Source organism: Lepidochelys olivacea, assembly GCF_965140295.1.
Source record: "Lepidochelys olivacea isolate rLepOli2 genome assembly, chromosome: 3".
Taxonomy (NCBI): Eukaryota; Metazoa; Chordata; order Testudines; family Cheloniidae; genus Lepidochelys; species Lepidochelys olivacea.
The window spans coordinates 180,243,549-180,267,637 of record NC_140413.1 but is presented as its reverse complement, the minus strand read 5'-3'; the positions used below and the strand labels follow the sequence as shown (position 1 = coordinate 180,267,637).

The 24,089-nt window shown below is 42.3% G+C and overlaps 2 protein-coding genes across 6 annotated transcripts in view; one reads left to right on the top strand and one right to left on the bottom strand.

Annotated features, from left to right (window-relative positions):
- ASB3 (ankyrin repeat and SOCS box containing 3) overlaps nt 1-8,784 on the bottom strand; it is a 130,048-nt gene extending 121,264 nt beyond the window's left edge. Inside the window, exons 1-3 of one of the 2 annotated variants that reach the window (XM_084623785.1) lie at nt 8,704-8,784; nt 7,926-8,041; nt 7,712-7,785 (exon numbers count right to left, since the gene is read on the bottom strand). The gene's annotated coding sequence lies outside the window, so the exon portion shown is untranslated. The remainder of the gene's footprint in view (nt 1-7,711; nt 7,786-7,925; nt 8,042-8,703) is intronic. The other variant, XM_084623784.1, reaches the window with a different exon arrangement.
- A 31-nt stretch (nt 8,785-8,815) lies between these two features.
- ERLEC1 (endoplasmic reticulum lectin 1) overlaps nt 8,816-24,089 on the top strand; it is a 30,735-nt gene continuing 15,461 nt past the window's right edge. For all 4 annotated transcript variants that reach the window (XM_084623789.1, XM_084623787.1, XM_084623788.1 and 1 more), the window contains exons 1-8: nt 8,816-9,062; nt 10,095-10,199; nt 14,372-14,452; nt 15,526-15,603; nt 15,786-15,849; nt 17,610-17,638; nt 18,390-18,613; nt 23,703-23,832. In XM_084623789.1, the coding sequence (XP_084479915.1) occupies nt 8,910-9,062; nt 10,095-10,199; nt 14,372-14,452; nt 15,526-15,603; nt 15,786-15,849; nt 17,610-17,638; nt 18,390-18,613; nt 23,703-23,832 (864 nt within the window). In that variant the 5' untranslated portion in view covers nt 8,816-8,909. The remainder of the gene's footprint in view (nt 9,063-10,094; nt 10,200-14,371; nt 14,453-15,525; nt 15,604-15,785; nt 15,850-17,609; nt 17,639-18,389; nt 18,614-23,702; nt 23,833-24,089) is intronic.

The window sequence follows — 24,089 nt, the reverse complement described above, 5'->3', positions numbered from 1 at the left end:
TTATACCCAAATAAATTTGTTAGTCTCTAAGGTGCCACAAGGACTCCTCGTTTTTGCTGAAGTCATTAGGTTCCTCCATTTACTCAAGATCATATTGCCTTCCACACACACACACCCCTTGAGGATAGTAGGAATTATTTATATGAACCATTATTATGACTAATTATCTGTATTATCAGAGCATCTAGGAGCCTAAGTCAGCAAAAGCAGAATAAAAGAGACAGTAGATGAATACTACAAGGAAACCGTTTGATACCTAGTGGTCTCAAAACACCAGTGGCCTAAGTATTGCCAAGTTTTTTGTAGGCACCATGGCAAAGAGTTTAAGGACGAGTTTGAAGGAGAACAATGAAGTGGCTTAGCAAATGTTTGTAGGGCGTTCATCCCACACGAGGGGCAGCACAGGAGAAAACATGAAGATGCTTCTTTGAAAACTTAAGTGGGCAATGGAGGCTGTCATCATGGGCAATTGTAAGCAGGAGTCAAGTTCTTAATACTAAATGAGGGGGGATAGGTAGGCTGTGAAGGGCCTGGAATGCAAAGACAAATTTTGATGCACTAGAGAATAGTGAACCAGTGGAGGAAGAGGTAATGTAGTCCAAGTGAGAGTGCAGAAGCATTCTGAACGGATGCGAGTGGGGCAAGATTGCATTTGTCAAGGCCAGAGAAAAGTAAGTAGCAGTAATTGAGGTGCAAGATGATGGGAGCCCAGACAAGAATTTTAGCTGCATGGATGGACAGGAAAGGCCATATCTTAGAGATGTTATGCAGAAAGAATCTGCAAGACTTGGACATCGGCTGGGTGTGAGGACCTAGAGAGAAGTCCCAGTCGAAGAGAACACCCACGTTACAAGCCTGAGTGACAGGCAGGATGGTGGTGTTGTCCAAGAAGGGCTTGCGGGGAGAGAGGGGGGGGGGGGAATGATTAAGAGCTCTGTTTTAGCCACATTGAGCTCAAGCTAATAGCTACGCATCCAAAGAAGATAGAGAGAGACAGGCTGAGACTTTAGCTGGGACAGAAGCTGACAAGTCTGGAGCAGGTAGGTAGATCTGTAAGTATTCTATAGTAGTTGAATTCGTGTTTTTGGATGAGGTTAACAAACAAACAAGATGGGGGGGGAGAAGAGATGGGGGACCAAGGACAGGGCTATGTGGCAAGATGAGGAGGAATCTCCCAAAGAACATAATGAAGGAGGAATCAAAGTGGCCCTTAAAATTCTTTACACACGCACACAGAAAACTAGACCTTCAGTCGTCATTTAAGCGTAAGGGTATTATGCAAGAGGCAATTACTAAAGTTGGGAAGATCAAACTTTAAGGGCAAGAATGAAGAAAATCTGGAAAGCAGCAGTGGTTTATTAATTAAGGGGGGGAGAGAAAGTTTTTATAATGACTTCAGTGCCCATGTACCCTTTCCTCAACTCTTCCCATAGTCTCGTTTTTATTCCCTGTATTTTCTCTTATTTTAAGTGTATATAAAGGCTCTTACTAGCTAACTAGTAGTAGCAGCTAACAATCTGGAGAAGGTCTGTTTTAGGCAGGGTTGACTAACAGTCTAGTTTGTCCATGCAGAAGAATGTAGTGTTCAGTATTCTTTAAGCACCCATAAACATGCAGAAACTGAGAACAAATGAAATTAGCATACTCTAACACATTTTTCTCATTAGAAGCATAGAACTATGAGTTCTGAGAGTTGAGAGCTGTAGCACTGCAACCAGTGGAACTGTTGGCATAAATCTTAAAAGGTGGCACTCCCGCTATCAGTCCTACAGATGTACACTTCAAATCTAAACAAAGTAGGTTGCTTTCCTTTGCAAATGTATTACATATTGAAAAAGTTAACCTGAAATATGAAAGGATGAATGGTACTTTTCTGATCTTTACTTAAAATAGCTTGAACAATTTCCTGTCTTTGTGTAGCAAAGAACCCCCTAGGTCAATATTACCTAGCTTTAAAAGCTAGAGCATCACAGCCCAAAAATAGTCACAACATGCTGTCCTCCAGTACCAATAGCTGATAACACTGTCATTCAGTACAACATCACGTCATCAGTTTAATGAAATCAGATCTGCATCCCCTCGAATTCCATCCATCCCTTCTTAACTTCTGGTGAAAAACTGACATAGCCAGTGTCTGGGTCTCATAAAGCAAGAGGCAGAGAAGGGAGGCTGAGAAATTAAATGCAGCAGCTCCCCCCCAGGACCATTTGCCTAGTGCTTTCTGTTTTGTCTGATAATGTAGGCATATGCTCGCATGACTGGGCATTCCACTCACAGTGCTGCAGGGTCCCAGATATGTGAACAGAACAGTGAGCCACTTGTAGGATCCTGCAGCTCCAGAGCCACAAGCTAGGATTGTCACAGCTTTAACAGTAACAGGTTGTGTTACTCAAATATCTTAGCTCCTGAAACTGTGACACAGTAATTATGATTTCCTGACTTACTTTTAAACTGTTCATAAATCCCGATCATCCAAAACAGAACAAAATATGTATTTCTGTAATGTAAGTGATTGTAGATGAGTGACAGGGCCAAAATTTCAAAACAGAAGTCCTCATGAAAAAATGTACACACAATTATGCCTACAAATGTGGGTATACAATTAGAGCAAAGAATTTGAACACCCTATTGTCGGAAAGGAAGCATGCGCATGCATTTTTGTCTGCAGACTTCAGGTCTTTTTAGAAATGTAGCCCTTAAACAGTCACTGTAAATGTTTTTTAATACGTTTTTCAAAATTCACTTCGAAAAATTTCCCAGTCATTCTAAATTCCCATTTATAAAAGATACAACTCTACTGCATCTTTCTTTCCCTCAAGAGAAGTGAGTGCTACAAAACAATTATATTTCTTAATTTAAGGACTCTAGCTGACTTCCTTTCTCATCTTCCTTTATTGTCAGATATTCTATTTGGTTAACCTGTTTATGTGCATCTTCCATCTGAACACTGACCCTTCCTAATTTTGAGGTTCTTAATGCTGTTTCCCTTTCAGTTTAACTCTCACTAAGTTCAAGTTGAGTTAGTCTCTCTCGAAGACTACGTGCTCATCTACTCACAAAAGCTGCACAGCTCTAACTACATGGATGTAGCTAAAGTGTGTGAAGTGAACGCAGTTATATTGAGATAAATGTGCTTATACCATTACTCCTTATTTTCATATGGGAAGGAAAAAAAGCTATACTGATATAAGGCACCTTTATATCAGTTTAACTGAGTCCATACTAGGATTTGTACCAATATAACTATTTTGGTAAAAATTCACACCTGTATCTGAAATATTTATACTAGTATAACTTTCAAGTTTAGACCAGACCTGACTGCTAATGAGGTGTAAAATGTTACCATTAACATGGGGATACATTTTGCACTTATTTTGCACTGGTGTAAATGATTGTGCAGGGCAATGATGAACAAGACACTAGTCAGATCATAAGAGGCAATATACACAGTATTTTTATTTTGTTTCTATAGTTACAATGCACAAATACAAAATTCTCTTTTTAAAAACAAAGAACTCTTGCTAGAATATACCAAGAGAAAATTTAATATCAGCAACACCTCCTGTAACAAATTGTCAGAGCTGCATGGGATCACTCTCTAAGCAAGAAATACGAATCCTGAATGCTGACCGAATTGGAAGAGATTTTACGTTACAATAAGTCAGGTAACGGACTAAAAACTTTAGGCTGGGGATGTGCAAGAGTCCAGTCTATGGACCTGTGAATTTCAGGCCAGGATAGCTGTGAGAATCAGATAGGAACGTTACTGCATTCTCCCTCAGGTATTCCCAGGGACGTGCACAAAACAATGTTATATTCTCAGAGAAAATTGGGGCCTTGGCTGCATTTACAGCTGCTGCCGTTGTTGTACAAGAGAGATGGAATATAAAGTGGGAGGGCTTTGGGTGGAAATCATAGCCCTCAGACCAGCTTGTCATTGCCCTGGGTTGGGAAGAATCCTTATCATATACCCTTGGTGATGATTCAGGAAAAACCCATGCCTCGATAGCTCAGTGAATTGGCCGTATTGACAGGTCCTTTCAACACTATATCAAAAGTCTGTAATAAGATTTGTAATAAGTACAAGTTTCCACATGACAGGTGTTTGGCGCATTACACAAATCAGATTTATCGTGCTTCCAGTGGACAGCTATCCACATAGCTAAAAATTAACCTCAGAATGCCTATCATTGCTGGCCAGTTCTGCACACAGGCTAAAAATCAAAAAGAAATGGAAATTGAACTTTTCACTTTCTACAGTGGTCTTAGAACAGAGCTGAGGAACATAATCAAGGCTGCATGAGGAAAAACACTCATTGCTCGTGATCTATCTGTTCTGTGGTTAGGGGACTTTGGTTTCCAGTATTGGCAGGCTGGCACCTTTTAGAAGGGAGGTATGCACTTTTTAAATATTTAACTTTTAGCAAGCAAGAAAGGGTTCATAATGTTAGAGGTCCTGAGGCCTCCTTCCTGTATGATTTTTCTGTTTTTCTACCCTCATTCTTAACTACTACTAGCAACTTTTCCATGAAAATACCTTTAAGGGTTTACCGCCTCTTGCTTATTCCTCACCTAAGGTCATGATCCTCTGCATATGACATTAATCACCTTCACAGCAACTGCCTGTGATGTGTTTCATTTAGTGGGCTGTTTTCCTCTTTCCCCGTCTCTATAGGCATTCCCCGAGGCTCTGTCCTTGGCCACCTCCTCTTCTACAAGCATAGCTTTGACTATCATCTTATGCAAGTGACTCACCAGACTACCTCTCTATCCCATCTTCCTCTATTCTCCCTAGCATCTCATCTTGATATCTCATCATTCATATACAGTCCAACAGCGAAAACTCAACATAGCCAAAACAGCCACCTTCCACCATCCCTTCTCCCCCTCCTTTAAACATTGTGGAAATCATCATCTTCGTTCTAGTTGTTCATGACCATAATCTGCACAATACCTTTGCCTCAACTCTCTCTCTAGACCCACACATTCAGGCCATATCTAAATCTTGCTGCTTCTTTTATATAGCATCTCTAAGATCTGGCCTTTCCCCTCTCTCCGCACAGCTAAAACTCTGATTCAAATCCTCGTCATTTTGCAACCAGACTACTATAACCTCTTCCATTTGGGGCCTGACTCCCCTCAAACTTGCTCCCGTCAAGTCCATTCAAAATCTGCTGCTAAGATCATCTTCCTGGCTCCTCAACCTGACATCAACCCCTCTTTAGATCCTTCCCCTTGCTTCCCCTTCACTTCCACATCAAACACAGGCTTCTTTTCTGTACTTTTAAGGCCTTTCACAACCTAGGGCTTGCCTACACTAAAAAGTACACCAGTATAGTTAAAGCAGTACAATCCCCTTAGTGTGGATGCAGATATATCAGTAAAAAGTTGCTAGTGCAGGGGTGGGAAAACTACGGCCCAGGGGCCACATCTGGCCCTTCAGATGTTTTATTCTGGCCCTTGAGCTCCCACCAGGGAGCAGGGTCACGAGCTTGCCCCGCTCCACATGTGCTGTGGCTCCTGGAAGCAGTGGCATGTCCCCGCTCGAGCTCCTATGCGTAGGGGCAGCCAGTGAGCTCCTCATGCTACCCTTGCCCCAAGCACCACTCCTACCAGTTGGAGGGGGGACATGCTGCTGCTGCTTCCGGGAGCTGCTTGAGGTAAGTGCCGCCCAGATCCTGCACCCTTGACCCCCTCCCGTTCTCCGAACCCCTCAGTCCCAGCCCAGAGCACTCTCCTGCACTCCCAACTCCAGCCCCACCCCAGAGCCTGCACCCCCAGCTGGAACCCTCACCCACTCCTGCACTCCAACCCCCAATTTCGTGAGCATTCATGGATCGCCATACAATTTCCATACCCAGATGTGGCCCTCAGGCCAAAAAGTTTGCCCACCCCTATGCTAGAGAGATAAAGAGAGAGTATGCACACATGCTATTCCTGTATGGGAAAGGAATAAAATATACCAGTATAAATCACCTTTATAATAGCATAATTACATCTACACTAGAGTTTTTTCAGGTATAGATATTTCCGTAAAAAAGTCACACCACTAATCAAAATAATTATATTGTAAATCTTAAGTGCAGACCAGGCCTTAGTCCTACCTTACCTAGTTGTTCTAACAACTTATTGAAAAAATCTACCTCTGACTTTGCTCCAGTGTTCCCAGTCTTGAATAGGAAAAGCTGACTGGTTGGTGGAGAACACCTTTGTACTTTCTCCCATGCCACTCCTTATGCAGGGGAAGAGTATATTATAAGCCATAAAGCTTACATCCTTCTTAAGGCTCACCACTGCCATGACTCCTTCCAGACATATGATGAGATTTTACTCTCTTCCCCTTCTTTCCTTTTCCTACTTCCTTATTCTTCCAACTTCTTCACTCCTGTCATTCCTCATCCTACCTCTATCTCCAATTAAAGCTATTTTTAGAAAGTGTATCTAATAAAACTCTGCCAATTCTTCATCACATTCATTTACTTGCATGTTATATCCCTATCACTTACGCTCCACTTGTTCTGTATCTTTTAAACTATAAGACCTCTAGGGCAAGGATTCTCTCTTATCTAGTGTCTAGGACAACAGGGCCCCTATCCTGAGTGGAGCCTCTGGGTGACTTCATAATATTTAGTACTAACAACAGTGTAATAGAAAATGAAGAAAGAGATTAATTCTCAGTGTCAAACCAGCAGAGACAGGACAGAATGCTAAAGCAAGGCATAGACTAGCCCTCAGTGGAAGTGCCTTTAATACTGAAATTCTGCTTGCAACATCAGATACATTACTGAATAGTATTGAAGACCAGAGTCTACCTAAAAAGAGAACATAAGACACCTTCCTTCTTCCCTCTCTCCCCACCTAACTATATTAACGTCATTAAAAAGCAACTTGCAATGTGGGTGGGTGGGTGGCTGGGTGGGTGGAGTGGGGGGGAGGAGTGAAAAGGAGTAATCAACAATGCAGACAGGCTTCCATCTCCATCACTGTTCAATGGCAGGTATGAAATGACCAGTACAATACATGCTATGGTGTTGCATCAAATAGGAAGTACTGAAAAAGTTTGTATATCTTATGCCAGAAAGCGTGCAATTCATTAGAAGCATGCCAGGTATTCCTTAACGTGTTTATTTGGGGTGTTGGGTGCATGCCAATAAATATTTCAATTCTAATTTTTTAAAGAAATGTATTTTTACTACACAAATCTGTAAAACATGACATGATAAAATCTATTTAATTAAAACAGCACAGGTCTCAGAAAATATCTTTTATACTTTTAGATGTAAACAATAAGGTAAGCTTAACAAATATTTACCATATAACAGCCAAATACTCAACAGAACACACTTCTCCCCTGCAGAACAATATAATTTAATACTTTACTATGTATTTACATAGCCCCCATCACAGTAGCATCATGCTACATCACGCTGATGTAAACCAGAAGTAACACAATTGATATTCTGATCACACATCAGCTTTACATTCATGTAACACTCTGGATAAGGCCCACTGTCTGGTCATTAACCACTGTTACTAACATTATGAGGAAACATTCTTACTGAGGTAGCAACTAGGGGACAAAGGCAGACCCCACTCTGCTTTAGAGTATTCTAATAAAAGAAGGGTTCCACCAAGAGTCCATTTTTCAGCACAGGGCTTAAAAACAACCTCTATTATCCCTTTGGCTGCTTAAGTAAAACAGAGTACCTACCTGTTTTGACACTTATTTAGTCTTCATTAGTTAACATATGACATTTCCACAGCCAGAGAGTCCCTGGGGATTACCTGTAACAATGGGCAGCAAAAAACAATCTATGTTATTTTATTTTACTCCATTTGCTTAACATAAGGCTTCTATGAAGAGCTAAAAGTCGCCAGCAAGCACAGAGAAAGTTTCCACTCCCCACCCACCCCTAGCCACATACCTGGAAACAAACTCTGGAACCAATCCAGTGAGGTGCTAGGAGCCCTGAACTCCCACTGACTTCAGAGGAGATGAGGACACGCAGCTTCTTCCAGGCTAAGGACCAACTCTCACTACCTGTGCGTGCCAGAGAAGTTACACTAGCAACCCGTCCAATGGGCGGCCCGCTGACAGACCGACGAGAGACGGTCTGTCCGCACCCTGGTGCTAGCCCTGCCCGCTTGCCAGCCCTCCTGCAGCCAGCTGAGAAGAACTTGGTCACATGAAGACCCAGCGGCAGAAAAGCGTTTCTGAGCATATCCAGGGGAACGTGACAATGAACCGCGCAGAGGGCCCGATCCCCCGACCTCGGGGCGGCACTGTGAGCCGGCTCGGTAGAGCATCATCCTCGGGGCCGCCGCAAGACGGACCACGGGCCACGGGCAGGCAGGGAGCTCGGGGCCGCCCCGCACACCCAGCCCCAAGTGAAATGCAACCCGCGCAGAGCGATCCCCTCCCTGCGCATGGCCATCCCGAGGCCGCCTCTCGGGACCGGCCCACCAGGCGCTGTTTGCCCCAGGGCCACAGCGGCCTGCGCTCTGCGAGCGGGCCCGGCTCCGGGTATATTTCTGTACAGCGCCAAGCACCGGGGCCCGAGCCGGGAGGGGGCGGGGAGAGGCGCGGATCTCTCCAGCGGGAGGCTCCCAGCCAGGCGCTGGGGAACCAGAGCCCAGGGACCGCCCGGCCCGGTACCATCAGAAGCTCCGGGCCGCAAGAGGACAAACCCCGACGCCTCTTACCGAGTCCGACTGGTGGCCTCACTCCGGAAGCGGGCCATCGGCTCGGGCGATCTCCGTGACCCGGATGTTGATGTGCACTCGGCCCGCCCCGGAAATGGCGTTAGGCACTCCACCGGAAGCAGACGTGGCCGGTGGTTGCTCGCGGTTGTGCCTGGGTGGCTGCAGGCTCTCTCCCGATCGGTCCCCACAGCCCCCCGCCGGGCGGGATGAGGCGGTGCCGGCTGGGACCGGCGGCGCTGCTGGCGCTGCTGGGCGGGGTCCTGGCGGGGGCCGGGGGCGGCGGCGGCGGCCGAGCCCTCCCGCAGCTCAGCGACGACATCCCCTTCAGGGTGAACTGGCCCGGCACCGACTTCAGCCTGGTCAGTGCGGGAGCGCCCGGGCCGGCGGGCGGGGAAGACCCCGGGGGGCATTCGGTCGGTGGGAGCCCCGGCGGGCGGGGGAGTCGCGCCGTGTGGTTATGGTCAGAAGAGTGACTAGACAAATATTTTAAATCCACAAATCTGCTCGTGCATCTTTAGTTAAAGTCTTACTGTCTGACAAGGACCCGGGTTTATTTCGTTAACTCCGATGCCTTTGTCCGTGCTGTGGGAGACGGCGCTGGATTATGCATTGCGCATCGCGACCATGGCTGTGCACGGCATTCGGTGTGAGGAACCTTCAGGAGGGGATTGCACCAGCTCGAGAGAAATCCCAGGCTGAATGTGCATGGTCGTAGTTGGGAAAATCATCTTCCTTTGTAAACTGAGTATATTTGCAGTGACAGTCATTGAGATACAAAGATGGGACCCCAACATGCCGTACCTTTTTCAGTGTTAGAAGCAGTCTGGGATTCGGATGTGCCTTTAAAAGAAAGGAAAAGTATGGTAATCTACTCTACGCTCCTGTTGTTTTATTACAGACTTCGTTTGGAAGTGGGGTTGGGGCCCATTGTATTAAACTCTGTTCAAGCAAAGGAAGACGCTGCATCTGCCTTGAAGATTTTACAGTCTAGGTAAAACAAGGAAAGGTTAGAGGAAAGAGGTACAGCATAGCCCATCATCACCCTATTCATTTGGAAGTTATATCTTACAAGTTCTCTTATTTTTATGGAACAGGGGAAAGGAGAGGGAATGAGTAAATAGGATGAAAGAAAAACTGGGGTAGAGGAACATGGGGGTAGGGAGAGTTTAGACAAAGGCAGAGGAGCAAAAAAAGGTTAAGACAAAGATCAGAAGACAAACTGTCACTGCAAATGGTAAAAAGCAGTCTGCTGACATCTCTAGGACCTGATAAGATACAGGGAACTCCTTTAATAAACTGCTTTGTACCTAGGGCTAGGAATATATTTGAGTTTTTATAGCATTTTCAAAAAAAATCCATCTTCATGGGATTTGTTTTTGTTTTACTTTTAGCCAACAACTGGTGTTTTGTACAAAGAAGATAATTACATCATTATGACAACTGTAGATAAAGAAAAATATAAATGTATACTTCCACTGATAGCAAACGGAGATGAGGTAAGCTTAAATCAAGTTGTTGCAATTATAGATTGTTAGTGACACATCTGTAATATTAAATAGTTTTCTTCCTTTCTAAAACAAAATTTCTCTGCAAAATGTTTCACAGTATGGCAGTTCTATAATTAAACGTGTTCATTATAGACAATATGGTAGTTCTGTTTTTAGTGGGTTTGGTGTGAACCAGTCCTGACGTCCTTAATTAGGGAAAATGATTGGTGGGTTGGCTAGTCTCAGTTATGTGCCTTAATTCCAGAGCCACAGATTCTTATACCATCTTCATCGCGAATATCTGAGCACCTTCCACTCCTGCAGGGGTGGGCATCTGGGTATAGAAATTGTATGAATGCTCACAAAATTGGCGTTGCTGTGGGAGGAGGTACAGGCTCTGGGCTGGGCATGCAGATTTCAGGGTGGGGCCAGAAATAAGGAGTGCAGGGTGCAGGAGGGGGCTCCAGGCGGGGGAGGGGGCTGCATGAGGGTTCCAGCTGGGGGTGCAGGCTCTGGGATGGGGCTGAGGATGAGCGGTTTGGGGGGGCTCCAGGCTGGGACCAAGGGGTTTGGAGCATGGGGGGAGGGATCAAGGCTGGAGCAAAGTGTTGGGGCCCAGGGGGGTGTCTCAGGGGTGCAGGCTCCGGGCGGCGCTTACCTCAAGTGGCTCCCGGAAGCAGCGGCATGTTCCCTCTCCAGCTCCTAGGCAGAGGCACGGCCAGGCAGCTCTGCTGAGCGCTGCCGCCTCCACAGGCTCCGCCCCTACAGCTACCACTGGCCAAGGTTCCCGGACAATGTGAGCTGCAGGGACAGGGCGGGGACAGAATGCGGAGTGGATATCCCTGGCTGCCCCATGTGTAGCAGCCAGAGGGCAGACATGCCTGTGCTTCCGGGAGCCGCATGGAACAGCCTCTGACCCCACTCCCCAGCACAAGCTCGAGGGCCGGATTAAAATGGCTGGTGGGCCGGATGTGGCCCGCGGGCCATAGTTTGCCCACCCCTGCACTAGTGCATTAAGAAGTGTGACTAACATTCTGTCTCTCTTTCATCCTCTCCACACTGGAACAATTGCATGTGCAATGTAATGTTTTGTTTTGATAGGGCAGGGGTTCTCAAACTTGGGAGGTCGGGGCCACTCAGGGTTGCATGTTATGACCTAGGGGGTCATGAGCTGTCAGCCTCCACTGCAAACCCCACTTTGCTTCCAGCATTTATAATAGTGTTAAATATAAAAAAAAGTGTTTTTAATTTATAGGGGGGGGTCACACTCAGAGGCTTGCTGTATGAAAGGAGTCACCACTACAAAAGTTTGAGAACCACTGTGTTAGGGCATTTATTTGTTTTTTATTGTACACACAGTTCTGTATTTGTATTGGAGAAGGCAGGTCAAAATGCACCTTGCATTTGCAATGGAACCTGCAGTGGTGAAGCTGGTGATGGTCCGTAGTTCCAGGAGTTCATTTCACAGTCTTGGAGCAAGAAAACTTGGAAAACCTTTGTGTTCTGCACAGATTAGCTTATCCTTATAAAAAGTTCTGTTGTGCCTGAGGAGTGAAGCTGTTAAGCAAGGTCTTCATCCTGAAGCTTTAGGCGATCTTTTAGAAATTCTAGGCCCAAACTATTTAGTGACTTTAACTTGGGATGTTATAGTATGAGAAGCCAAGGTAGAGAGTAGAAAGACCGGTTTCATGTGCTTGCAATAGCCAATGTTGGTGGAGAGATGCGCTGTCCACTAGCATCACCTCTTGTTTGGGTAACTAATAACATTGGGTTTAAGTAAGGCTAAAATTTTTGTCATGGTTGTTTTTAGTAAACAGATCACGGGCAATAAACAAAAATTAATGAAAGCCATGACCTGTCTGACTTACTCCTGCGGCTCCATGGTTTCCCGTGCCACCATGGGAGCTGGGAGCTGCAGGGTTCTTTCCCCCTCCCTTCCCCTGCGAGGCTGTCCCCAGTCACTGGAACCCTGAGGAGGCTGTCTCTTGTCCCTGGAAATCTGCAGGGGGACACTGAAGAGGCTGTTGCTGGAACCCTGCCGGGGCCCCGCTGGCTGCCAGCTCCAGTCCCATAACTCCAGGGACTGAAGCAGAAAATGTCACAGAGGTCTCTGGAAATCATGGATTCCGTGACTTCCATGACCTCCGTGACATAAGTGTAGCCTTAGGTATAAGTGGTATTTAAAGCAGATTGAAATAGGAAGAGGCACTCTTGGAACAAGAGTCATGGAGGAGCAGGAAAGTGTGGAAGAAAGACATTTATATCAGCTAAGGACAGTAGCGGGACGCTGTACTTCCCCCTTGCTTTAACCCGATAGTGCCCAAACTTTTCCTGTCGTGCCCCCCTGCCTTATCAGTAATGGAATCTGTCTGTGCCCTCCCTTCATTACTGCACAGCCAAGGCTTCCTCAGCAGAGGAGCTTGGGCTTAAGGCAGAGCTGGGGGCAGCAGTTGGGATGGGGGAGGAGGTGGGCTAGAAGCGGAGCTGGCCTGGGGGCAGAGAAGGAATGAGGGCAGAGCTGGCCTGGGGGCGGAGTGGAGCTGGGCTAGGGTTGGAGTGGAGCTGCAATTGGGATTGGAGCTGGGCTGGAGATAGAGCAGGGCTGGTTGCTGCTCCCTCCTGCCCCCTGTGGGGGGTCATCCAGGCCCTGCTGCGTGCCCCCCAAACATTCGGGTGTGCACCCCACAATTTGGGGACCACTGCTTTAACCACTGGTCATAGCCACAGAGGTTCTAACTAATACTACGGCTACTCCATTACTGGGTTTTTCCCTGGGCAGTGATGGATGACTGGGTAGGAGCAAAGCACTGTACTGCCAGTTTTCAGAATATCTCATCTTCTCCCATAAAAGTAACTTTGGGAAGGTTCTCCCCTCCCCCGAGAGAGGGGATGTGGTTTCTGCACAGGAGAGGCAGTAGCACAAGAGTAGGCCAGGAGGGGGCAGATAGAGGAGAAGAAGCAGTGGAGACAGGCAAGCTACATAACTTTATATCCACCTCACTTCCTGTTGAACTTATCCTTCTGCAGCTACTTCATGTAAAATAGTAGGTGTCTGCTTGTGCCTGTGCAGCCAGCTGTGGGATCAGCTTATGTGTAAAAGTTTAGCTTCTCTTCTGTGGCTCTTGGCTCACTCACAAGATTCTGCTACCCAACCCCATGGCTCTATCAGGTGAGTCAGAGCACCATGTAGCATTCAGGTATGTGGAGAAGGGAAGCAAAAAAGGAGAGAACAACAATAAAATAGAAAAGGGAAAATATGACAAAAAGAGACAGAAAAGACCATGAGAGAGAGAGAGAGAATGGGGAGAAGGCCACAACTATGCTAGAATGTGGTATGCAGGGAGGAGCTATAGGAGTCTCCATCTACAAATCCATTGCAAAGAAAGAGGTGACTTGAAAAAAGGTTGAAAACCAGGTCAGGTTGGAGTCTCTCAGACCTAGAACTTTGCATTAGAGAATATTGCCTTAATTGTCCACAACCTTTGAATTTGCAATATGATGTCCACTATAAGTGCTGCTGACACTTCTGCTCTCCTCTGCACCATGTACCTCTTCTTTGTCAGACTTCTTTATTTAGATACTACTATTGTAGAAGTATTTGCTAGTTCTAACAGACAGTACAATGGAAATCTCTTTAATGTATGTGTGCGTGTGTTAGTGGCACACATCACTAATCATTTTTCACTGAATCTTCTGCATTTTTTTTAAATTAGATTCAGATTTTTGTTCTGTGAAAAACTGGTGACAGCTACCTTTTAAATGTACATTTGCAACACAAATATTGAATTAAGAAACAGGTGTGAAATGTTTTCAGTGCTATAGAAATTATTCACACCTCAATTTGAATGCTTGTATCTTATTTTGTCATCAGCAGGTTGAACTCTAGTACTTCTAAAAATACAAAAAAGCCATATTTCTGCAGTTCCAAATCTGTAATTCCTGGATTTGTTTGGTTCGACGGATTTATTTATGACTCTTATACTTTTCTTCAGTGTCCCTTCCTAATAACTAAAATTTAAAGTTTCTTTTAATCACCACACAGCATGTTATTGGAGACAGAGATTCTGTATCTTAATCTTTGGAAGTGATTGTTTTCCTTATTCAAATGAACGATCTGACTATTGTACATTTAATTTTAATATTGCATATATAGCTAAAAGTGTGAAACTTTGTTGTTCTAGGAAGAAGAAAAGGATTACAAAGGGCCTAGTCCAGGAGAATTGTTGGAACCTCTTTTCAAACAAAGTAGTTGTTCATATAGAGTATGTTCTTTCTGTTTTCACTCTAATTTGCAAATTACCAGAATAAACCATCTACATTTCAACCTATTTACAGTTGACTACAATAAACATTAAAATATGTATGCAATTCCATTTAGCAGTGAAAGCAGGCATGTTTTATAAACTTCATTAGTGTTAATATTTAATAGTATTGCTGAAAAAATTGCATTCAAAGTACTTAAATAATTGTAGAGAAGGTGATTATACAAACAATTTGTCATCATACTTCCAGTATGCAAACCATAATACAGGACAGTTGTGGTTACAAGGCCTGTCTTGAATGTATGACCAGGCTAAAAGCCTCCACAGACCCCCGAAGTTTGCCTCTCAAACATAACTTTACTACGTGAAAAAAAGTTGCTACGTTTTTAAGAGTGGCCAGTGAACCCTGACAAGTGTGATTAGACCAGATTCACTCACCATCAAAGCCTTAGGTACCCAGAATTCTTTCACAGGATGAAATTCATCCAAGTACCAAAGTCCCTCCATACTACCTTATCTCTGCATTTGTCCTGGGCTGAGTGGCCACAAAGCAGGGGAGGGACAACCCCTTGGACCCCCGTGTGGAGGTTAACTAATACTTGTCCCCGGCAAGCTAGCACTGAGGATGGACCAGGGAGAGTACATTCCATATCCATTATTGTTCAGACCCAGTGGCCCAACACCTCCACACAAGTGGTATGGGAAGGGGAGTGGGCTGCAACTAATAATTCAACGTATAGTCCATAGTAGTGGCCACAGCAGGTCTGTGCTGCGGCCTCACAATCTGGCTCTGGGTTGGTGGGGATGTATTTGGCTCTCATCTGCATAAAAAATGATACACTACATCAGCAAAAAAACCACAGTAATTTCACCCATTATGCATATTTGGAACACAGTTAATATCCCTGGAATGCTGGGAAAACTCACTGCAGTTTTTTGCTACTTGAGGGTTCCATCATCCTACTGACAGGGGGTTGATTTTGCTACTTATCTGTCCAAATTAAGTCCTAAAGTTTTGGAAAATGTTGATTGCCAGACTCATGTTGCTGAGTAAAACATGAATATTTTTTTAGATTGAATCTTACTGGACTTATGAAGTCTGCCATGGAAAATATATTCGTCAATACCATGAAGAGAAAGAAACTGGCCAGGTATGTTTGTAGAAGCTTATGAGACCCAAACAAAAAATAGAACAATTTAAAACTGACACTTTGATGCTGAAGTTACCACAAATTAATTCTGACAGGAATGAACAGAAAGCACAGTTGAAGCTTATGTGGAGAAAGTTAGCTTTAACAAACAAAACTATAATTGTATTTGTTTTTGGTTCTAGAAAATAAACATCCAAGAGTACTACCTTGGGAACATGCTGATAAAGAGTCCATTATCAGACCCAGGTTTGTCTCTGTTTTTTGTTTGTGGGGTTTTTGCTAATGCTGATGATGTATACATTCTGGTATTATTTGTTGTTTTCACAAAAATATGCTAGAATTTATTTATGGAAAAATGTCCAATGTGCTTTCCAATGGAAGAGAGAAATAGAACACAGTGGAATGCTACTTTTCATAACTCCATTGTTTTGTGGTAATTTCCTCTTGGCACCTCACCCCCCCCCCCATCCTATTAGTTCAGTCAGACCACCTACTGGGTGCCAACTAATCTGCCAGCTAATTATGGCTTGGTAGAAGGGCAGTTGGGGATAGAACATATATACAAAATATTAAAAATGAAGCTGTGTGCCAGTCTTTGTCCTAATCCCTCCTCTTGTATGCTGTAGCCTGTTAACCCAGTTTTTGACTGTTTTTTTGTGTTTAAAATTCTAAGTAATTCAGGGCAGAGACTGTCTTATATGTACAGTACCTTGCAGATTTTGGCTAAAATTTAGCGCACAATGGTAAAAGTGCATCATCTCTGGAGGTGGATTGGGACCTTAGAAATGTTAACATCCTTTTTTGAGTTATTCTGTCCTTTTCCATTAGGTGACAATATTATTTTTTTCTGTACTTCATATGGAGTTGAAATTCCTTGGCTCACCTTATACTTGTGCATTAACATAATTGGTGCCAGCATAGTCTTGAGTAGGGTACGAAAGAATCCCAAAACATTGTGGTGTCAGTCCCCAGGTGTGCTAAAGCAAGCTTGGTGCAGCTCAAGGGAGGGATGTCACGGTGGCCTGAAGTCTCCTTTCTTATCTCACTAGCAATTATGCTGATCCGTCTCTGGCACTGGTTAGAGAACCGTAAAGCTGTTGAGACCTGTACCAACTTGTAGCGCCCAACTGGGGGAAAATAAACAAGTGATCATTGGCATGCAGTACACTCTAGCCCTGCTTCCAGCATGCTCCCTAAGCACAAAGAGTGGGGAGAGGCAGGAGATGTAAGCGTAGTCTGCTGTGCCAGCAAAAAGAATTCCTTCATTATGAAGGAAGTGGTCAGTTGCTCCTTTAGGGCATCAGTAAGGTCACTTGGCACTGTTCTAGCATAAAGTGACCTTACCACAGCGCAGAACCTGGCTTGTCTTGAGTTTCCAAACATAAGAGACATTTTTTGTTTAACGGGACACTAACTTTGAAACTAATCATTTTAAAAGAATTTACTCTGCTTGCTCCAGTCCCCTTACCAGTGTCTTCATTTTACAACTGCATTTTCTTCTTGCCCCTACTTCTACAGACAGGTGAGACTGAGTAGACAAACTGACTGTACACAAAGTGCTGTGAAATACAAAGTATACAAAAAATCTTTGAACCAATATTATTTAAGTTAATCCATTTAAAAAGAAAAAAATCCTAAGTGACAGACCTATCAACATAAGTAAAAATTTAAGATTAAGGGAAGATTTGACACATTAAATTATAAGTTTTATAGTACTTTAGGACAAACATTTGCCATGTAATATTTGACAACATTATTCTAATATACAAGCATATTTCAGTGAAAGCCAGTATTAAGCAAATTATAATTGTGTAAGGAAACTTTGCTTAGTCTCACATGAAAATGTCAGTATGGTACATCAGGGCTGGTGTGCTGAGAGGAAATGCCTTTATTTCTAAAACTGAATCTCTTACCTAGCATAACTTTGTATATAAATTTATATCTTTATTATTTTATATATATTTTAAAGACCTTTACACTTCTCTCATTCTTATATTATTCTGTAGATCAAGACGAAAAGGAAAATCTGAAAGAGGCAAGTGTAAAATGTTGCTTTCACTTTTGCCATCAACAATGAAGGCAACTTAAATGTAGATATGATTAAATGTTCAGTTCACTAATCCAGGCGTGAGTAGAAAATAAGCTCTTTTCCCTTTTTGATCACTGGTCCAGTTTTGGAGAAGCTTACTTGTTCTCTTCCACCAATGAGTTTCTTGCCCTGTCCAGTCCCAAGACACTGGACGTTAAGGCTAGGGTGACCATTAATTTATTTTTTTAAAGAATCACTTTCCACATTCTTGTTGAAGTGCTAAGTTTTATTTAAAAAAAACAAACAAACCCTTAGTAACACCACAGATCTTAAATTTAAGACAGATCCATGGTATGTGAGAACCTATGAACTCTTGCATTACGAAGTGGGTAGCACTTATTTCTCTGCTTATCCAAGGACTCCCTACCCCAGTTCTATCCATCTATTGCTGAAGGCTGCCTGGGCTTTTACATTATCTTATTAACCCTTATTGCTCCTAACCTTTACCCATTCACTCATTGGTTTTGCCTGATTATACATTAAGATTCTTAACTCTCTACTTTCTTCTACCTGTGAAGTTCCTGGCCACTAACAACCAAACTCTACCTCTTGGCAAAAGGAGGGGGGAAAATCCCTAAATGAAAATATGATTAAAACATTATTGAAACCTGGAGTCTAATGAGCTGTAGTGTTGCCATTACAGAGAAGTGAAACAGCTCTACTACATTTTCTAATTAACCTTTTTTCTTTCACCCAGATTCCTACAAAGAACATAGAAGGGCAGATGACCCCATACTATCCTGTAGGAATGGGAAATGGTACACCTTGTATTTTGAGACACAACCTGCCCAGATCAAGTACAGTGATGTATATCTGTCATCCTGAAGCTAAACATGAGATCCTATCAGTAGCAGAAGTTACTACATGTGAATATGAAGTGGTCATATTGACACCTCTGTTATGTAACCATCCTAAATATAGGTACAGTTTCCAAATTTCAGCTAACATTTTGGCTCTAGTGATCCTTTTGCACATATGGGGCCAAATTTTTAGTCCGCTGTCTTTTGTATGTGCAAAAATTATGGCCAGTTGTGGTTCCTTGTGCAAAACTGGACACACTTTCTTTTACCCTTGCATATGCTTAACGTGCTTGCAAATACTTCATTGCCAACTCTTGCAGTTTTTATTGAGCATCACAATATTTGGAGTATTTCTTAAAGCTCCAACTATTGGAGTTAAGACATCGTGAGAGCCTCAGGGTTTGGTGTTTTTTAAGTTTCCAGCCATTATGGTTGCAATGTGGTTTAGAAATGTGAAGTGACTGCAGCCTGAGGGTTCAGAAGGCAAGGAAAAAGAGTCCAACATTAGTTCTCTCTCAAAAAAAAAAAACCCCCACTTTCTTCACACTCAGCAAAACAAAGAAAGATTTATTATTTGCTGATCATGACTTTTTGGTGCCTCACTTACGATATTTGAATGCTTTTGGTTGACAATACTGCAAAATACCATATGTACATGTGCAGGTCACCTATTTGTGTATACACGAGGGGACTTAGGTTACTGCTTCCATGTTCAGTTGGCTTTTGTTCACTTAACTTTAGAAATCATGTACCATCTTTTGCACATGTGTACTTTATGTACACCTAGGGTGACCAGATGTCCCAATTTTATAGGGACAGTCCCTATTTTTGGGTCTTTTTCTTATATAGGCTTTTATTACCCCCACACACACACACACCCTGTCCCGATTTTTCACATTTGCTGTCTGGTCACCACCCTATGTACACCTGACAGAGAGGGCAGCTTTAGAACTGGGACTTCATTCTATTGCACTGACGTTAGGTATTTGCAGACTTTAATCCTATTCACATGATCTAAAAGCTTTATTAAAAAGTGTTAAGATCTCTTATCAGTGTGTGTAGATTTAAACATAGCTTAAACTTTAAAAACAAATATTCATTGCTTCCACCTTCACCTCTTTGTCAAGACCTGAGTTTAGGATTCTGTGTTCACCCTCCAAGAGCTGAAGGTTGAGAGACTGTAAAACACAAGTAAGATATTTTTTAGGGATGTGTTATGTCAACAATCTGTGCTGGGAAAACAGAATCCTGATCTCAGGTCTCTGCAAGTATGGTTAAATAATGGATGAACTGATCACGTTTTTGAACAACCTATTTCCATTTTAATAGCAACGTGTTCTGAGATGTGTAGAGAGACAGATGGTAATTTGTAACCTATTTTAGAATATCTAGATTGAAATAAAAGTACTCTCTGATGTAAGAACATCCGTCATGCACGATGCAAACATAGTTGCAGAATACCGTGAATAAGTAGTAACACTGTCAAATCATTATTTACCAACCAATTTTCTAATTTAAATGGAGCATTTGACTTTCTATGCAAGAGAAGCACTGCTATAGCTTAGTTTGAATCCCAGCTCTTATTTTAAACCCACCCAGGCCTCTTCGTTTGTTCTTAACTTCCTCCAGTTCGTTGAAGATTGAAATTTTTCCAGACTGGGTCTCTATCTAAAGGTGAATTTGGGATTTTTTTTCTTGAAGAGGCTGAATAAAATTGGTTCACCCACTTCTGTAATACTCAAATATAGAAAATGCTCAAATTTAAAGAAACTTTACTCTCAACTAACTCAGAAAGGGATGAAGTTAGAAATTTCAGACTGGACCTGGCTTGAAGAAAATGTTCAGTAGTTGAGTGTTGAAAGTCTGAAGTTTGGCTCACAGGCAGTACCCTTTTTGCCTGCTTTAGCAGGCAAATTTAATGTTCACTGCACTCAGAGTTTAGCTCAGCAGCATCCTTTAGCTAAAGTGACGAGGAGTTAATAGGTTATTCCAATCTCTAGCAGAAATTGCCAGTGTGTGCAAGTGTATTATAGCATACATTAATAAAGTAATTCCAATTAGAGTACCAGACCTCAATTAATAATGGCTGCATTCATAAGCTATTGAGCCAGATAGCCCAAGATCAAGGAAGTTAGAAGCACTGTGTGATGGATAACTCAGATTTTCTTACCTTAACTTAGTATTTTCAAGATTAATTAAGGGAAAAAATTGTCCATGAATCATTAAGACTGAGAAATTAATCACTCCACAGTCAGGAAATAGAAGAAATAAGATTGAATACTTAACATTTATTCTGTTTTTGAGGAGGATGCTTTACAATGTAGCTTCTTCATATGAGCAAAATTTGTGGCTTGCCCCGTGCACCTGTTCCGGGGAGAAAGGGAACATAAGGTACCTTGCTCCTGTGCATCAGCTACATTCATTGCTGCAGATTACTGTACAGTGGGGAGAACAGCCTCGTAAGGCGTCTACTCCCCCCCCTACCCCCATCCTGTAAAGGTGAGCAGGCAAAGGTGAGGAGTGGGTTGTGGCTTGACTTCACCTCCCAGTACACCAGCTAACACAGCTGTGAGCTGTTGTGGAAGTAATTTGTGCCAGATGAAGGGCTAGTGCAAACTATTTCTCCCCTTCCTCCAGCCCTGCCTAGAGTAAGATTAAAACCAGGAACTGTGAATTGGTCATAAATTGGCCCCTGATCTGCTCCTGATGCAGCAGAACTATCTAACAAAGCTTACTTGGGACTAGTGGTAAATCCACATCTAGTCCTACATCTGTCAAATAGTTTAATGTCAGTGTATTGTACTACCCCATCAAACAGCAGTACTGTTCAGCTGCTGGTGTATAACTAATTTTGTCTCTGATGCAAATGCGTACATTCTTGCTGGGGGTAGGTGGCATAATTGCATAATTTCTGCAGTTCTAATATGCAAATCCCTTATCTAGCTGCTAATAGCTGACATGTTCTGAGGGGGAAGGATATACTTAATGATTGTACAGAGTACAATTATCTCAGTGGCTGACCAGTGAATGTATAGATTGCTCTACTTTCATTGCTGTAATTCTTCTGATCTTGATTCACTCTTAAGAATTTTCAAACTTTATTTAAGGATTAGCTCTGCCCACCTCACCTGCCTCCATTCAAGTGACAAATTAGAAATACTTCAAATATTACATGAGAATATTAAAACTGTCCAGAAGAAAGAAAAGCGGGCTAGAAAATTGCTTGTTAATTTTTGGTTTTGTTTTTTAATCCCACTAACTCCCATTTCTGTTTCCTCTCTCCCATCATTTATGTTCAGCCCCAAAACCTTTACTACCAGCTAGGCGAGGAGGGCTTCTTGGCCATGAGTGAGAATATTGGATGTCTTGAAAATGCATCTAAAACAAAACACACATTCTCCCAATTCAGTCATGCTATTAACTAGCAAAGGCATGAGTAGCACACCCAAAATACTGCTCAATCCTTGCTCAGAACAACCTACAGGTGGGAGTATTAAAAATACATTTTTCTTTCCTGTAGTGGACTTCGCATTGCTCCCAAAGTGGTTCAGGACAGTACTTCAGCCATGAATCCTTTCTCTCCCTAAACATTCTCATATCTTTACTGCTTAGTAGTGCAAGTGAAGTTGGGGAGTAAGAGCACTCTTTTTAGTTCTAAATATAATTTAATATACATAATTCTTATTGTTGGCACAATCTGTCCTTATCCCTAAGCATGTGAATGTGTTTCAGGAGGTGGGGTAGAGCGTGCCTGACAGATGGGAGGGAAAGGTGAAAAGAAATATATAATTGCATTTAATTGCTTGATGGTTCTAGTTGATCTAGTAGCACCATACTCAAACTCTTCAGCCTTCGGGCATGGAGTTTACTTAATCTAGAACATAGTCACTTATTAATCAGGAAGCAACTTTAGTTATCTTAAATACAAACTGAAATTTGTTACACATCTTTCTGTACAGTGAACAATATTATTGTATAACAAACTCTGATGATTGTCCAGAAAACTAGTTTCCTTTTTCAAAAGCACCTCTAAATCTATGAAATTGCTAGAAGTATATATACAAAACAGATGAGTATAAAGTAATGCAAAATTGTAAGAAACAATAATTTGATATTTTTTGCAAATGCATCGATCACTAACATACTATTATTCAGTAGTATTGTAAAAATATTTCCACTTATATTTAGTACGTCTGAATTTTCATTCAGGCTTTCCAGATGCTTTGAAGAAGCCTTAATTTGTATGAAATAAGGAAAGAGTGGTGATATTGTGACTTCTGAAACTACCTCTTGTAGTTGTCGATATTCCAATGCCTTTTAGACTAGCATTGCTCAGGGGTTTTTATAGTTTCATTTTTAAGCAGGGTCCCAAGTAGCCACTCCCACATGGATTTCCATCAAGGAATTTACACTGCTACTTTGTGTGAAGATTGTGTTGTTGAAGATAAGTGCCCTAGAACATTATGAACAAGATTAGTGATCTATGTAATTCTCGTAGGTTTAACTAGAGTACAGTGTGAACTCTTTATTAAAATGTGTTTGTGATATGTCTGTGTGTTGGCCATGTGAAGGTTCAGTTTACAAGCTAATTTATAATTTAATAATGCCAAAGTAATTAATGAAATATTCAGTGACAAATTTAAATGAGTAACACGTATAGTCTGTGTACTATATGAAAGGTTGTGTAAGAGTCCAGTTTGCATTCATTTGTATTTGCTGAAAATAATGACACGTTGTGTATAAGAATGCTGAGTTAAGGCTGAGCATATAATCTTAATTTATGGAATTTCCTGATTTTTGAGTGCTTGTTTTTTCAGCATTAAAGTTGATTAACCGTGCATGGAAAAACTGCCTTTTTGCAAGTAAGATGTTATGAACTAAAACAGGGTAGATTGCATTGACTAATTACTTGGTGGGTTTCTTAATAAAGCAGTTTTAAGGTACCTGAGTGTTAAACATTATGATGCAGTGAACTTTTATTTTCTTTACACTCCTACAACTGAAATTTCTGTTTATAGCAACAACAGTTTAAAAAAATTAAAAAAAAAAAATCCTGATCTGACATATTGCATGCAAAGTTTAACCCTGGAGTGTTAATACATTAGTTTTTTAAACTGAGACCAAATGTGTGTGTGCTGGCATACCTTTATGTATAGTGAGAATAAGTGTAACAAGAAAACAGGTGATGTATCTATAACTTGTTTGGACAGGTTCAGGGCTTCTCCAGTGAATGACATATTTTGCCAGTCTCTGCCAGGATCCCCACTTAAACCCCATAATCTGGAACAGCTGGAGCAACAGCAAGAAATGCTGAAGATGCCTTTTAGAAGGGTTAAGGAGGTAGGAGTTTTGTAATTTTAAACTGGAAAGTATAGCTTTTTAATTTTCCTTATTACAGTACTTGTAACCTTAAATTTACAGCAACTGTTTCTATCCCTGATTGTCACTCTGCATGATTATATCGATCTTTCGAGTAGTCTGTGGCAAACCAGTAGGAATTGTCAATAGCTGCTGTCATATTAAAAACAAAAAAGAAAAGAAAAAAACTCTTGGTCAAAGTTAGGGCTACTAGTCTATAACCCCCAAATCTCCCATTA